This window comes from Cololabis saira, chromosome 16 (assembly GCF_033807715.1).
Source record: "Cololabis saira isolate AMF1-May2022 chromosome 16, fColSai1.1, whole genome shotgun sequence".
NCBI classification, from domain to species: domain Eukaryota; kingdom Metazoa; phylum Chordata; class Actinopteri; order Beloniformes; family Belonidae; genus Cololabis; species Cololabis saira.
The window spans coordinates 8,168,891-8,186,415 of record NC_084602.1 but is presented as its reverse complement, the minus strand read 5'-3'; the positions used below and the strand labels follow the sequence as shown (position 1 = coordinate 8,186,415).

The 17,525-nt window shown below is 40.5% G+C and overlaps 1 protein-coding gene across 1 annotated transcript; it reads right to left on the bottom strand.

Annotated features, from left to right (window-relative positions):
* Window positions 1-809: 809 nt before the first annotated feature.
* On the bottom strand, window positions 810-16,373 carry alms1 (ALMS1 centrosome and basal body associated protein). Its single transcript, XM_061744294.1, has 10 exons — window positions 16,326-16,373; window positions 12,302-12,485; window positions 11,969-12,089; window positions 11,541-11,851; window positions 7,556-8,617; window positions 7,284-7,396; window positions 5,448-6,462; window positions 4,395-4,514; window positions 2,722-2,874; window positions 810-1,732 (listed from the first exon to the last, which is right to left on the bottom strand). Exons 1-10 carry the CDS (start codon window positions 16,329-16,331, stop codon window positions 810-812), a joined length of 4,008 nt encoding a protein of 1,335 aa, XP_061600278.1. The 5' UTR covers window positions 16,332-16,373.
* Window positions 16,374-17,525: the final 1,152 nt, after the last annotated feature.

Here is a 17,525-nt window from a genome sequence, read left to right as displayed (position 1 = left end):
TATAACTTGAAAGGAACAGAGATCTTTAAAAAACAAGATTCAGGACTAAATTGATGGAACGTTATGTTTCTGTGAAAGGAATCAGTTTATGGAACAATCTGAACAAAGAAACCAAAGAATCCAAATCAAACATTACATTCAAAAGAACAATTAAAGCCAATATGTTAACGACAAATTAAGATAAATGTTAGTTAAGTTTGATTGAGATACCCATAGCCGGTGGCTATTTGATTTTATTTGAGTTTTTTTTTTCTTATTTACTTAGTTGTTGCTTTTTAAATTTTTAAAATTTTTTTAATTTACGTTCTTTGTAATTTGACTTCTTGGAAAAAAGGGGCAGAGTAAATAAGATTCTTCTTCTTCCTGCCCCCTTTCATTCACGGGTTAGGAACGTTTGTGTTTGTGTTGAGTTGTTTGTTTTATTATTTTGAATGAAATAAAGAATAAAAATAAAAAAATACAAATAAAAAAATAAATAAAAGTGTGCTAAAGCCTGGACAACCTGGATCAATAAATCTTGGCACTGCTATTGTAATTAAAAAGAAAATGAATATTACATTACAAATCAACTGAAATATTCCAAGCCTTTTATTATTTTTATATTGCTGATTATGGTTTACAGTTTAATATTAAGATTCCCAGAATATTCTAATTTTTTGAGATAGGATATTTGAGTTTTCTTAAGCTGTAAGCCATGATCAGCAATATTAAAATAATAAAAGGCTTGCAATATTTCAGTTGATTTGTAATGAATCAAGAATGTATTACATTTTTGTTTTTGTAATTGCATTACAGAAAATCACAATATTCTAATTTTCTGAGACAGTAATACTGCAAATAAATGACTGTTTTTCTAACATCTTAACTGTGTGAGAGCAGGGATCTGCAGAGATACGTACTTCATCAGTCCCAGTCGTCCCCGAGGGTGTGATGAGATGACGGGGGTCCACCCCCCCTCCCCACTCCCCCTCTCCCCTCTGCTTGTTGATGCTGCTGTACAGTCGGCTCAGGCTGGAGCTGCCGCTCAGTCTCTGCACCCTGTGGGCGCCGAAGGCTCGGATCAGCCGCTCCGTGTCAACGGTGGACATGGAGGTGGTGGACAACGTCTCGGACCGGTCTGCGGGTGCCGGGGAGGTCTGGGAGGAGCCGTGAGAGACGGAGGACGACAGGGAGGCGCGGCTGCTCTCTGCAGGCTGCAGAGGTTTCTCAGCCCGGAGCCTCAGCTGGATCCTCTCTACTTCTCTGGCTGCACTATGTTCATCCCTCCTTCTCTCTTGATAAGCTTCTCCCCCTTCTCTCCTTTCCCTCTCCGTCCTGAGCTTGTGTGGTGGTTGAATGTCCCCCTGTCCCTGAACCGGAGGTCCACCGGCAGCCCTGGTGCCGTGAATCAGGCGAGAGAGGCGCTCCAGACGCTCCACTAGTGCAGCGTCTCTGTCCTGGACCACGTGTGACTCCTCCACGGTCCAGCGGTCGCAGAACTTCTGCCACAGCTGGTCCAGGGTGCTGCTGCTGCGCTGCCGGGCCGGCTGAGGGAGGACGGTTCTCTGCCGGTCCTGAGGGACTCGGGTCTGAACCTTCTCTACATGGACATGAACTCCCGGCTCAGACGGCTCATGTTGGGGGAACTGGACGGGGCTGGTTCCCTGGTCTCTCCGGGAGACTCTGGGGAGGGGAACCGGCTTTAGAGCGCGGCTCACGGTTGGTGACGACTTCTCTCCTGCAGCAGAGACATCTGTGGGGAGATAACAAGCAGCACAACTTAAAACTGCTTCATGTCACCTCATCCCCCAAATTTTAACTGGAATGAAGTATGGACCAATATAATATCATCTTCCAGAAACCCAAATCATCAGCTTATTCATTTTCATTTGTACATAGAACTTGTTTAACACCTCCTCAAACTTTACAATATGAAGATTAAACCAGGAACCTTCATGCACATGGTCTGGGAACCTGTTGCAAACTTCTGGCAACAGGTGTCAACTGCATTATCCTCCATAACAGTACAGAATATTCCAGTAAACCCTCAAACACTTATTTTAAATAATTTATCAACAATCAATACTTCACTATTTAAAAAACTAATTTTGCTTGCTGGCCTAACAGCAGCAAAAAAGATAATTGCAGTAAGATGGAAACCACCACACATGTTTAACATCTCCCATTGGTATCTGACCTTTCTTGAAATTATCTACCTGGAAATATCTACAGCCCCAATCCATAATGCAAAACAACTAAATATTTTATTTTGGTTTATGGCAGCAGATAAAATTAAGTCCAAACTTGAAATATGTATTTAAAATTGACAGAGATTACCTTGTTGCAGCTATCCTTGTCCAGTTTTTGATATTATTATGTTTTGCCTTTGTTTTATTTTGTCCTTTGTTCTATTATCTTTGTAGTAGCTGTTTTTCTGTTTTTCTGCATTATCAATTTTTTTTTTTTTTTTTTTTTTTTTTTTAAGGTCCAAGGGGTGGGTTTGGAAGGGGCTGAGAATGTGTTAATGCTTGTTTAAAATCATTGCGGATGCCACCTTTGATAAGAAAATCATGAAAAATAAATAAAAACATTTGATCACAAAAAAAGCAACTGCTTCATGTGCACACAGGACAATAAATGACCACGTAAAGAAAAGTCCACATGTTTCCATGAAGCTATTTCACACATTGCATCTGAATGTTCTCCACTTCCAGTCTGTGATCCAGCTGTGGTTGGCCTCACCTCTGTGTTCAGGTTGTTGCATTTTGAAGGCCGTTTTCATCCTCTTGTTGTAGATTCCTTCTGCGTGCCTGAATGTGATGCCCCGGTCCAGACCCGGGTCCTGGTGTCCCAGAACCTCACTGCTAAAGCGAGGAGGCACGGCGTCGTCGGAGCCTGGTGACAACACAGCAGCGTTTCGTTACCTCATTCAAAACGGTGCTCAGCTTCAATCAAGTTGGATTTCATATCCAAGTAAAAAACAAACAATGTTCCCAGGAATGTTTGCAGAATATTCTCTGTCAGTGATGAAACGGTGCTGTTCAGTGTGAGGGAGAGTCCAGTCCACCTTCCCCGGGTGTGTAAGGAGCCCCGGCTTCTTTGTTTGGCTCTGCCCCTGAACATGAATGATTCATGTTCCTGTTTCATGTTACAAAGGAGCAGCTGCCTCCCTGCAGGAGCAGGAGTCTCGCCGTCATCACAGAACCAACGGACACTTCAGTCATCGACACTGAAATCCTCCTGAATTTAGCACTCACTTGGTCCTGGTTTGACTTAAAATATAAACATGTAAACAGTTATTGATCTAAAGTCCACCAGATACTCAGTAAACGAAGTAGGGTCTTTGTTCTTTCTTACATACGCCTTTTTTTTTTTTTTATATATATATATATTTAAGATCTAAGGGTTGCCTGGACCAGGATAATTTATTTCCCTTCGGGGATTAATAAAGCATTTCTGAATTTTGAATTGAATTTGTGAATAACATGTCTTTTTTTTCATTTTTTTTATGTAAAGTTGCCCACACATGAAATATATTTCAAAACGTAACCTGGTATAAAGTTGTTTGTGAGTTTATATTGTTATTGTTTAGGATTTTTAACACATTTTCCATTTTAACACGTTTTCCATTTCTACTGTTTGGATTTCTTATTGAGCGGGATAGGGTGGGGTTGGAGGTATTCTAAGCACCGTGTGCGACATTCAGTCATAAAACACAGTCCTGCAGGTTTCAGATGTCGTTCTGCTCCAATTCACCTGATTCAAATGCTAATTTGATGCAGGTGTGTTAAAGCAGAGTGACATCTAAAACCTGCAGGACAGTGTCTGGGGACCAGGGTTGAAAAACACTGGTATTATGAAGGTAGAATATTTGAATGTGTGTGTATATATATATATATATATATATATATATATATATATATATATATATATATGTATATATATGTATATATATGTATATATATATATATATATATATATATATATATATACATAAAGAGAAAGATGCACATACACATATAAAAAGTCTTATTGATTGATCAATTGAAGATCATCTTTAAGGAATTTTTCAATAATTTTATTGCCAAAAAATGTGCAAAGTTAAAATGGAAATAATAAATGATTCTTTTATAATAACCAAATGTAGCCACCCTCTTGGACATTGCTAATTTCTCTACATTTTATATTGCTTTTTTTATTATTTAGCTATTTATTGGTTATTTCTATCTTAATTTTTTGTATAAACCGTTGAGCGTGTGTGTGTTTCGCTGCTGCAAGATTGAATTTCTCCTCTGGGAGATCAATAAAGTCTTCTATTTTATTCTATTAAATGTGTCTTTTAAGTGACTCTTTAAATGACTCATATCATTTTATATCTGAAAGGCTGGTTTTGTTCCAATGTGACAGAAACGTACCTGTGTGGGAGCTCTCCACCGTGGTGTCAGACGGTTCCTCTGAGGAGACGTCGGCTTCTGCCTGCGGGACGTAGAAGAGCTCGTCACTGCCCCGGGGTTTGTAAGGGAGCAGCACAGGAACTGTGGAGGGAGGAGGGACAGCACAAACTGATTACTGACACACATTTGGAGGAAAACCTTGAAAATCATTATTCTTCTAATTTCAATTCATCTTTTACAATACTGCAGTGGTACTTAAGCCTATAAAGTTTAACTTTAATTAAAAATTTAAAAAATGAAGCTTTTAAATACATTTTCTCAAATAAATTTCTGCCCATGTTTCCTTATCTCAGTCTTTGGCGTTTGACTGTTATTGTCTCTCATTTCTGTCTTGCTAGGATCTCAAACGTGTTTTCTTTTCCTGTAAGGCGTTTCTCTTCCTCCCTTTGTCATCATAGAAACACTGTTTGTTTGTTATGAAAAATAAGTCAGAGTTATCTAGTGTAAAAAACAAAGTTGGCCCTCCACGTTTTCCCACTGGGAAAAACAGAACATGACACTCACAATTTGAGAATCTCTGCACCACTGGGATCAGATTTATGTTTAACTCTACTACAGGACTGACTACTACAGAAAATTAGAATATTGTGATAAAGTTCTTCATTTTCTGTAATGCAATTAAAAAAACAAAAAAAGTCATACATTCTGGATTCATTACAAATCAACTGAAATATTGCAAGCCTTTTATTATTTTAATATTGATGATTATGGTTTACAGCTTAAGATTAAGATTCCCAGAATATTCTAATTTTTTTAGATAGGATATTTGAGTTTTCTTAAACTGTAAGCCATAATCAGCAATATTAAAATAATAAAAGGCTTGCAATATTTCAGTTGATTTGTAATGAATCCAGAATGTATGACTTTTTTTTTTTTTTTTTTTAAATTGCATTACAGAAAATAAAATAACTTTATCACAATATTCTAATTTTCTGAGACAGTCCTGTATAAACAATCACACACAATAGAGCTTTATTATTATATTCATGCAAGTACATCTGTTTAAAAGCGTACCTGGTGCAAAGGGCACGGTGTGGGGTCTTGAAGTGTCAGATTGATGAGGTGGTACAGCAGACTTTAAGGATCTGGCAGTCGCTCTTCCCTGAGGAACGTTTTTAAGGCTGGCCTCTGATTGGCCGGGCTCTCTGGGTTCATAATTCTCTACTGGACTGGATGAACCAACACCTTCATCTGGACTGCTGGCAGCAGAGGAGTTTCTGAGGGGGAGGAAGGCTCCGCGTGGCTGCTCTGAAACAGCATCAACGTGGCTGGAGTGGACAGCAGAGGAAGCTTCGGTGGACAGACTGAGATGGACATTGGAGATGGAGTGTAGACCTGTCCAGGTGGAGTTTCCAACAGAGGATGGAGCAGTCGCCTGATCAACAGGATCAACTCCTGAAACAGGGCTGGGGTGGGCAGATAACTCCTGATTGCCAGTCATGTCTTCTTGTAAACCACAGACGGGTGAGGGCAGCTCTTCACCCCGGCCTCCTAGAGTATCTTGTCTCTTCTGCGTTGCTGGTACTGACTGAGGAGTCACACTTCTGCCACTCCATTCAACATTAGATGGTGTTCTGGTTGTTTGCTGTACTAATGTCGTTCTGTCCTTTCCATCCAGATCTGGGGAAAGCTGCTTGTTGGCGACTGGGGGCCGTACTGTTCCTGCGGAGAGCTCCGTCAGGTGGAGAGGGTCGGAGCCCGAGCTGGGGGGGATGACGGGAGAGGAACTAAGCAGAGGGGAGGCAGAGCGCTTGCAGGAGGCGAAGGTGGCGGATGGGAAGGCCTGAGGTTTTTTGGCAGGGAGGGTTATTCCTTCTCTGTCAGCGATCTCACATACTCGAGCCTCGAGATCAGGAGGAGGAAAACTCTGTCCCCGAGCGCTGGAGTCAGGCTGACTCACGCTGAGGCCTCTGCGGTTGTTACTGTCAGTCAAGGTGGAAAACGTCTCTACAGAGTCTGGGGCATTCTGCTCCTTGTGGACTTTAACACTGAACCCTGAGCTGCTCTCCGTATCTGTGCTCCCCTGGCTCTGCAAGCACACAAACACAAACAAAGCTCCATGTCAAAAGAAAAGTAAGAACATGTACAGGACTGTCTCAGAAAATTAGAATATTGTGATCAAGTTCTTTATTTTCTGTAATGCAATTAAAAAAACAGAAATGTCATACATTGTGGATTCATTACAAATCAACTGAAATATTGCAAGCCTTTTATTATTTTAATATTGCTGATTATGGCTTACAGTTTAAGATTAAGATTCCCAGAATATTCAAATTTTTCTAGATAGGATATTTGAGTTTTCTTAAGCTGTAAGCCATGATCAGCAATATTAAAATAACGAAAGGCTTGCAATATTTCAGTTGATTTGTAATGAATCCAGAATGTATGACATTTTGTTTTTGTAATTGCATTACAGAAAATCACAATATTCTAATTTTCTGAGACAGTCCTGTATTTCTTATCCTGTGTGATAATTCATTAAACACAGAGATCCAAAGAAAATGTTTGCCACTGCAAAACCACACAGGAGACACCAATGGGAACAGTTTATCGTTCCCCAAAGCGCCAACTTGCACCTGTAAACACACCATTTCAAACACACCCCAGTTACCTTGAGCTTTAGACATAAACTGTCCAGAGATGGGAGGCTGACATCCAAATGGAAAATATGAAAAAATGTCAAATGCTTACAGAATTTAGGAAATTTAAGGAAAATGCTAGACAAAGTCAATGTAAGCATTTCTTTACAATATGTTATTGTCACAGATGATGTAAATTCCTACAGATAAAGGATTCATTAGTTACGTTTACCTGCTTTGGTAAGTGTGCAACAGTAAGTGAGGGGATTACCTTTAAAGGGTTTCTTAATAGCAGCTCTCTTTTGATCTCCTCGATCCGTTTCCTATCTTCTAAGTCCAACTCCAGCGGCTCACACCGTTCTGACGTCTTCAACTTGACCCACTCTGAAATGTTAAAACATATTTATAATCAGTACGTAATCATGTCTGATTATAAACAACAAAACATTGTTCAGTCCTAATAACATTACCAGAATATTGATGTTAAGTTTTGCTCAAGACTTTGGGACTTGGATTTGAAAAAAATAATGGGAATCATTTCACCTATGGCTCTGCCGTCCTCCTGGTCTGTGATGCTGGGAGTGCTGGAGACCAGGGTAGATGGAGATTCTTTCTGGAGTAACTTTGCCACTCTGACTGCCAATGAACTCTGACTGCTCCCATCACTGCTGTCTCCCTCCTCACCTTCCTCAACGATGGCTGAGGAGGAACGGCTCAGTGCAATAACTCCCAGAGCGGCCTTGTCTTCCTCCTCCAGGCCTGTGACTGCAGCAGCAGCAGCAGCAGCAGCGAGCTGCTGTGTGCTCACGGCTGCTGGAGCCGTGACAGCCTGAAGCTGCGCTGGAGCGTTATCAGGAGGAACGGCACTGCAGCCCTCAGGCTCCGTCCTCTGCACCGACTTGGAGAGGACAACCGATGTCCCTTTACTGTTCACAACACTGCGGTCTTGTGGTGTTTTGAACGTCCCAGTCGTCGGTGCAGCAGGAACAGCTTGTAAAGGTGGATTATCAGTTTGCTGTGATGAGCTCGTAACCTCTCGACCAACAGAGCTTTGCCTCTTTTTCTCTGACGCTGGCATGGAGTGTGATGAGGATCTGGTCCATAGATCTGAGGTGTGAGTTCTGAGGCCTGCAGCGGTGGAAGTGGAGGAAAGTGAGAGGTTTTGAAGCCCGCTGGTTTTGATCTCTTTTATATTTTCTGACCCCGCATTGGTGCTAACCAAGGAATCTTCTACACCTTGATCCTCATGACGTTTGCTTCGCAAAAGTGACTCAGACTTCCTTCCCATGCCACTCGCCTTCGTAGTTAGTGACAAGTCGGGGTCTGATCTGTCTCCGATACGGCTGATATCCTGCGTGTTGTCCCGGGGTTGCTGGCTGGTCGTCAGTGAGGAGGGGTGGGGGATTTCATCAGGTTGGGAAAGGGGTGCCAGTCGGCCTCCAGTCTGGACAGATTCTGTATCTGATGGAGGAAACGTCCTTAGTCTGGCCGGCTCTGGGATGGATGCAGCTGGACCGAGACTGTCCAGGCTGAACGGTATGGACACACTGGAGTCCACTGACAGAACGCTGGACCTGGAATACTCTCCTTTGTAGGGACTGCCTCCTGAAAATACAAACAGAAGATTTATAACAACAGTAGATGCATTATGGGGGAGCAAAGTTGTGTTTTTTTTCATTTTCACATTAAAAATGTTTGTATTTGAATAGTAATTCTACAAAACCTATCTTTAAACTTGTTTTACAGCATACAGTATATGTGGCAGCTTTTCGTACCATTTAAATATAGCAGTGAGAAGAGAAGCACAGGGATTTGGTTAAGCGTAGCAAACCCTAACATCTTTTTGTGCGGTTTATCCTGGCCAGTAAACCAGAGAACCCAGACCAAACATTACTGGGGTTTCCAAGCGATAGGAGACATCATGCACATTCAGAAAAAGAAAGTTGAAACAGTTTCCGGTGGTCTTAATGAAATGTTTTGGGCATTTTCTGTTCCAAATCACACACCAAGACAGTTGAAAAAGCACCATCTTCAACCATGCCTTCACATGTTCATAACAGCTGGTTTTAGGGAGTGTAGTGAGTTTTGTTATGATGGTGGAGATGTCCTTGCTCTGTCCTTGCCCTGGCTGCTCTGGTTGCTCTGGTACTCAGGTGTCATCACCCCTGTTCTCCATGGGACATGCCTGTTTTTACATTTTTTTTGGAGTTGGTTGTGACCTCAAAAAGATGTGATAACACACTTAAATATCAAATTTTTTATAAATTGAAAACATTTAATCTAGTGCACAATGTAATTTTGGATAAGAGTAATTTCTCATGAATCTTGATCTTCATATGGGTAGGATTTGGTTTGTGTTTGGACCACAGAGCTTACATGAGATGTTCCTCTTCCTTTGCCACAGTGTATCATCTATTTCCATCTTCCTCAATCTTCCTCTGTCACACCAAACTGCATATCCTCTTTCAGCACATCCAGAAATCCCCTCTTTTTTCTTCCCCTTTTTCTCCTGCCAGGCATCTCCATCTCCAGAAACCTTCTTCCAGTGTATTCACTATCATTTCCCTTTCCTTGTTCAAACCATCTTGATGTAGCCTCCCTTACTTTATCTACAAGCTTTTAACCCCTAGAGCTATTTCTTTTTTTTTTTGTTTTTCATAAATACCTCTCTAGAAAATCGGTTGCATTTTCTTTTGTAACATTAAATGTTGGTACCATCAGAGGGTTGATTGCTCTTCAAAGGCGTTCCAGTAGATCCTTGGATTGTACAGAGGTCAGTGGGAGAAAATTCAGGTTCTCTAATGGGCCCCCTCGGTACAAATGGATTCAGAATTTTTGAGGGGGACTGGTTTATACCCAGGTTATGAAGATACAACTGGAAGAAAAACAAATACACATGTCTGGTTACTCAAGACTAAACATATATGAAACTAGAGCCTCATTCAAATTGACAAACAGCTTCCAGACTTTGTGTCATAAATGTATTGAGTTTCAGTTTCTGCTTATCCAATTACCGGAATTCGTTCGTCAATGTTGAGCTCTTGAGACACTGGAAAGGGGGGTGGTGGTGTTGATAGTTTTGAAGTCCAGTAGGGAGCGTAATTGTCGATCTCTAGACTGACAACAGAGGATGCTCCTATAGAAGGTCCTACTTTAATTCCACTGTAACTATCTGGAGAACATGAGAGCCTTAAATCTTGATCAAGAGACACATCACTGAAGTGACCGAGATCATTGAGAGGTGAGGGTTTAACTGTGGTACTAGGGTGATGATGACACTGGCTTGTTTCCTTTTCTTGAGCCATGTCTGTCCGCTGATGTTTGTGGGCCGACATGAGTACTGTTTTAATGGAGGAGAAAGATTGTGACTCGCCCAAGGGTGAGGCGGCGGGTGGTGCTGCAGGCCATTTCTTATCTCCGCCCACTGCCTCCCCTCTTCTTGGAGAAGGTCCAGAGATAGCTGTGGAGGAGCTCTGAGCAACGTTATGGCTGTCAGCACCTGAAACAGGAAACTGCTGTGAACTGCTGGCCCGATTCGAGGTGTCAGATACTGAACCATAAGCTTTCTTTTTAGCAGACATGACAGACAGTTCTGGCAGTGCCAGGCTGTCGGATAATGGAGTCTTCCCTAAATTTTGATTTGCTTGCCAAGCGTCTACTTTCTCCATATAGCTGAGACTTGGGAGAGACCGAACCTCTGCAGAGGTCTGCAGAGCATCTTCTTTGAACCGACTGACTGATTGATGAGCGTCAGATGTGGATCGAGTTGGCCGTGCAGCAATTCCTGTGCTTGAGCGATCAGACTTTATAGTTGAAAGTTTTCCAAATTGAGCCCTGACACTGGACTTGGTCGGGGCCAAGAAAACCCCCGGAGTGGACTGAGACTGCGGAAGGAAACCCAGATAGGAGCCATCGACTCCAGTTTGGTTCCCTGGGGACCAAAGGTCTTGCTCTCTGTGAAGCCATTCAACTCCGGCTAAAAATGGTCCCGTTGACCGAATACCGCCCATATTTGTTCTGATACCCATTGGCTTGGCTTCAGAGATCTCTTTGAGGGACTGTGTGAGAGATGATGATGATGATGATTTGTTTTTAACTTGAGTTTCAAGACGGTTGAGTTGCTCTCTTCCTGACAACCGTTCTCTGTGTAGCACTTCACCAACATCATCGGGTTGAGTGGCACGAGAACTCATGGACATGTTAGAGACGTCAGACGACAGATGACGTGCATGAGGTTGGTCTGTGTTTGAAACTCTGTCAGGCTGCTTTGGGTGCTGCTGGGGGAGAAAAGCTTCACCTGGAGGACATTCTCTTATAATCATGCTTTGGTTAGTGGCAAGTTTGGAAATTTTAGTGCTTTTAGACTCATCTGTAAAAAGTGCAGTACTCTTAACAGAGGTCACAGATGTGGAGGACGCAGGACTGCTACTGCTGCTTTGCATGCCGACTTCCTTCTGTAAAAGTTTCAGAAGATGGCGAGCAGGAATATCCTCACTCAGAAAGAACGTCTCATCTTCAGCAGCCTCACCTACACGCATATCTCTGGGGTAACCTGGTATCTCAGAGTTCTTCTCTCTACTCCCTCTATCTCCTCTCGATCGTAGTTCCTGTCTGATATCTGTCATAGATGGATGACCTAGGTCCTCTTGTGTTTCTCGGTTACTTAGTGATAAACTGTGCTGAGAAAGAGAGAAGCAGCTGTTTGCTCCTTCTTCGGAAAGGATGGTTGCCTGGGCCAAAGGGTGCTGGGACAGTGAGCCACGATCAGAGAAAGGCGTGGTTCGATCCTGGGGTGGAATGTCAAACCTCCCGGATGCCATGGAAATATCAGGATGTGCCCTTGAAAATGTAAAGAAATAATTACTCTTCTGCTCATTCTAAATGTCTCACTGTAAAAATGACATAAGGAAAAAAGTATGCACAGTACAGAACAAAAAAATTATTCATTCATCTTACCTTAAAGGAGCAAATTCTGTATCACTCTGGTGGAATAATGAAAATTCAGTAAGGTTGTGTTGCACTTCAGATATTACAGGCAACAGGGAAAGTGTCGGAGAGAGGTTACTGTCCTGAAATTCTGGTGATACACAAAGCGGTGAATGTTATCCAAGTGACATGCAAAACTGGCCAAAAATATGTCTGCAAACCGTGACTGCAAAAAAGTTAAAATACATTCTTTCAGTCAAACTATAGATTTCAAGTAACAACTGTTCTTTAAAAAATATGACATCATCAAATTAATAAAAAATCTGCAATTTAAAAAAAAAATGTTGTACTCTTCGCACATACTTAAGTACAAAGAATTTTCCACAGGCGTAAGAGGCTCCCAGCCATCTGTTTGCAGCCTGGGCTGCTTCTGGTCCTGGCTGCCACTGCTGTGACTTTGGGCTCCTAGTAAGTTTGTGAAGGATTCTCCAACAGACTGAGCCACATCTTCATCTTCATCTTGCAAATGGGGAGAGGCAGTCACCCCCTGTAATCAGTCACCACAAAAAAATAACAATAAGATAATCCCTCCTGACATCACTTTACCTTGTTATGTAATCTTAAACAGGTTATAACTGCAATAGTTTATTGTGTAGGCATATAACTTCAGCTAGGAAAAACTGGAGTTGAAGTAAGAGAGAAACTAGCTGCATATTACTATGTGGAAAATGTCTCTACACCACAAACTGCAGGTAAAACCGAAGTGCACCTTCCACAAAAAAACTAGTCAGTACTGTAGTGACAAGACCCACAAAAGTAAGTGATTCCAACTCTTTATAATGAGCCTTCTGTGATCAGATAGATAGATAAACCTTTTCTTAATCCCATAGGTAGGTTCCCCTTGGGAAATTATTGAGTTTACATTGAAGTGTTTACATAATTAGTATCTTTACTGTGACCACATTCAGGGTGTTTTTACATTAAAATAAGCTAGCTTCTTATCAATTTATTTGAAGATTATTTTCTCACATAATAAAATCATGGGACTTAATTGGGGTTTTTTGTTTTATTTAAGGTTTTGACGTTTTTCTTTATGTAAACGAGATGTCTGAACCACTGTCCTAAGCAAAGCTTTCCCTGAAAAGGAAACTATTCGGATGACAGTCACTTAAAACAAACAAAACAAAACCATGTCGGCCTGCTCCAGCATGAGAGGGGCTGAGCAAGCATGGCGTATGTTACCTGCAGGGAGAAAATAAATTGTCTCTAAAAAGAACATGATAGCACAGCTTACATCTACAAAGTTGTACAGATTGCGAGATTTCTGTAACCACTTAGGATAAAAGACACCAAAGTGGATATGTCTGGGCATAATATACAGTGGAAATGGTACATGCCAAAACATAAAAAACAACTGTCAAACACGGTTGGAGGGCTATGGCAAGCCGTTTTAATATTTAACAGCTATCCGCAATTTCAAATTTCAGATAACAACGTCATTCTGTCTAGGACAAATGACGTCACTTTTGCCATTCATGTGTGGGGGGTTTCTAATTACAGATATCTACAATTCAGTTGCAGATATCCGCTATGTGAATTACGGATATCTGCAACTGAATTACGACTAGCTGTAATTCCAGTTTCGGATATCTACAATTAAATTCTGACTATTTATAATTCCAGTTTAAGATATCTTTAATTCCCCTCAATTCAAGATATCTACATCGTCCTTTTTAGATATCTTAAATTAAGTTTTCGACTAGTCAGAACCAAGTTGTAGATAGTAGATAGTCATAATTTAATTGTAGATATCTATATTCAAGTTATAGATATGTTAAAATGAATTTTAATTAGAGTTATGTCAAATTGGAAATATCTTTAACTTCCATTCTGCCTAGTCAAAATGTAATTGGATATCTTGAATTAGAGTTTTGACTAGTCAAAGTGACGTTTTAGATATCTTGAATGACGATTCTGACTAGTCACAATGTAATCAACTGAAATATTGCAAGCCTTTTATTATTTTAATATTGCTGATTATGGTTTACAGTTTAAGATTAAGATTCACAGAATATTCTAATTTTTGAGATAGGATATTTGAGTTTTCTTAAGCTGTAAGCCATGATCAGAAATATTAAAATAATAAAAGGCTTGCAATATTTCAGTTGATTTGTAATGAATCCAGAATGTATGACATTTTTGCATTACAGAAAATAAAGGACTTTATCACAATATTCAAATTTTCTGAGACAGTCCTGTATATTTATGGTTATATTTATTTTTGTGTCTATGTTTTATTTTCTGTTGCTAGATTGTGTGATGGGTGAGGTAGGCCAGACTAAATGTAGCATTTTCTTTGTTCTGCAGCAATATTTCTGCAATAAAGCATTTGAAAGACACTTTAAATATTCGTGTTTTGCTAGTATCATTCCGTTTGAAATTATGGGAAAATGCATAATTTAGTGTTGAATAACGTGCCAGGTATGTACACCTCCTCTGATCTGAGATGCAGCCCTGGTCATCATTTTATAGAACCGGCCCTGGTTGAAACTATTATCTTGATGAGCCGCAGCTGCAGTTTACTAGCTCATCAGGCTGGGCTACACTCAGGACTGGACCAGTCATGATTAAAAAAAAGTCGCTAACTGAACGTTACTAATAACGTTGCTACTACAGTGATTGTCTCTGTCTGCAGTGGCTTGTATTATGACACATTAAGCCTAATCAGTAATTATTTTTTTAGCCTAATCAGTAATTATGAGCATCAAACGAACGTCCGTTACGTTATCATGATGTGTTCAATGTGGTCTTGTAAAGATGTGTTAGTGCGACATTTGAGTAGCCAAAAACAACCAAAAAAAGTTTTGTTAGATTTGTTGTCACAGCAAAAAAAAAAAAAAAGGGCCCACGGCAATATTCTTTAAGGGGGTGTTGTACCGGATTCAGCACCCCTGCCGTGAAAAGCACCCCCGCCGTGAAAAGCACCCCCGCCGTGAAAAGCACCCCCTCGTCTGATTCATGTTTAAATGCGCTCATGGATTCCACAATAGTCATACTTTCCCACAATCACAGTCACAGATAACAAAAAATTGGGTAAATGGTTATTGATGTCATTAATTAATAGCCTGCTTACTGTGTTGTCTTCCATAATATTTGTAAATATATATAATATAAACTCCTAAGTATGTGTTTGTGTGAGTGTGTATATATAAATATATTGAAGTGTCAGTGTGTTGTTTTTTTTCTTGGTCTACTTATCATTGAATATAAACTCCTAAGTATGTGTTCATGTGAGTGTGTGTGTGTGTATATATATATATATATATATATATATAGGGGGTGCTTTTCACAACAGGGGCCCAGAATTCCGACCAACTGCCCTGATTATGACTAGTCAGAATGCAGTTGTAGGTAGGGTTGCCAACTCCCTGAAAAATAAATATGGGACACCTCATCAGCAGGGCTGGCCGACCCCATTTCCGTCACCCTTCCTGGCGTGGTGAGTTTTTTTAGCCCTGAATTGAATTAGATGCATATTTTTGAATACATGGAAAACAAAATATTATCCAGCAATTCACTTTAATACAAAATAACAAAATTAACTGAATAAAATAAGTATATTTCTTAAACAGAAACCTTTCCTGCTAAACTTAAAATTCTATAAATTAATATAAAACAATAGAAATAAAGCAGAACATCCATTCTGTAATAGTGCACATTTTTAGTGCAATAACAAAAGTGCAAATAGAAAGTCTGTAGAAAACGTGTAAACATATTTGTGCCTTAAAGGCCATGACTACAGTTGTAGTAAAACAGAACAAAATAACTTATGAACTCAACAGCTCAATGCCATTTTCCATTGGCATTTTATGACTATTTTTTGACTCTCACAGTAATACGGGACAAAGTGCGTCCCTTTTCAGCTCAATACGGGACCCGTACTTTAGTTTATAAACACGGGACGATTCCGTTTTTCAAGGGACGGTTGTTAACCCTAGCTGTAGAGACCAATGTTAATTCTGGACAGTCAAACTAGCCATTAAATGTTTTGATCTGCGCTTGCTTTGCTACCAACTCACCCAAATAAAGTTTCAGTGTTTATTTATGCTTTACTGCATATGGATAGGGAAAATATAACAAGTAAAAATATGTTGGACCATTTCAGATTAAATACGTTGGTACAAATTTAAAAAATGCTAATTAGCGCGCTAGCCGGACAGCTAGCTCCTCGGCTAGCAGCCGTTAGCTCTTACTCAGTACCCGTAAACTTCAACCGGATTGTAGAAACTGAGAATTACGCAGTGTTGCACGTTAGAAATGACAGCTTGATGTCATCGTTATTGTTATTTTTAAAATAGGGGTTTTAGTGTAAAGTTACACAGGTTACCTCCATGTTGACGTTTGATTCCGCCGCGAGAGCGCGCTTCCGCCTCCGTCTCCATGGAGTCAGGTCGCCTGGTTACCGTTGCTAGGGGGCGTTGCTAGGGGGGCGAACTTCTTCTTCTTCTTTGGCGGCTGGCACCAACTTAAAGGTATATTTACCGCCACCTACCGGACTGGAGTGTGGAACATTTGATTGACAGTTACAGACTAAATAAGGTAGGTAATGGACCAAAAAACCAAACAAAACAAAACAAAACCTAAATCCTCTCCATTAACCCTGTTCTTTTAAGGAATTTCCTTACATGCTTTCTAATGTATTCTGTCCTTTCCAACAAGTTACCTATCGTAAAACCTATTTTTCCCCTACTCAATTCTGCCTTTCTACTTTCTACTTTCCTCTCCCTCTCATACTCCTTATTATATATCCTTATATATTACTTTACATTCCATCATAACATGCTCTACTGTTTCTTTTTGATTGCAATGACTACAATGGCCTGTAGGATGCTGTATGTCCCAGTGTAACGGTGCGTCCGAAATGCCATACTAAACAGTATAAAAAGTATACTTAAGTTCGGCATATTTGTGAGTAAATATCAGTAGTATGCATTAATTTGGACGTACTACTCAGAGCCACACGGCCGCTGGGACGAGGAGTTGTTACCATGGTAACAACTCCTGTCACAGCGGCGGTAGCAGTGCTCCGCTCCGCTCTTTCCCGTTTATTCTGGCCCAAACAAGATGACATTATATATTATTATTATATACGAATATTATAATATTAATATTATATAATAATATTAGTATACTTAATATTATACTTATGACATATACGTATCACTTAGCAGCCAAACGCCGCTGCATTGCATTGTGGGAAGTTTCTGCTTAGCTAGTGTCCATCAATCCATACTAATACATTTCTCCAGAATGAGTATGGATAGTACATACTATTGTGTACGTACTAATGTTTCGGACGCACTAAAAAATCTCGCATACTCATTTTGCATACTCATTAGGGTGGAAGGGTGGAATTTCGGACGCAGCCTAGAGCCTGAATTATGGTTCTGCATCAAATCGACGCCGTGCCTACCCTGTCACCGCAACGCCGTCGTGAACCCTTCGGACTTCTCCATCACTCCATTTCTCCGCGGTGCAGTACCCCCCGTGACCGCTAATTCGCAATCTTTTCCTAAATGGTTTATCC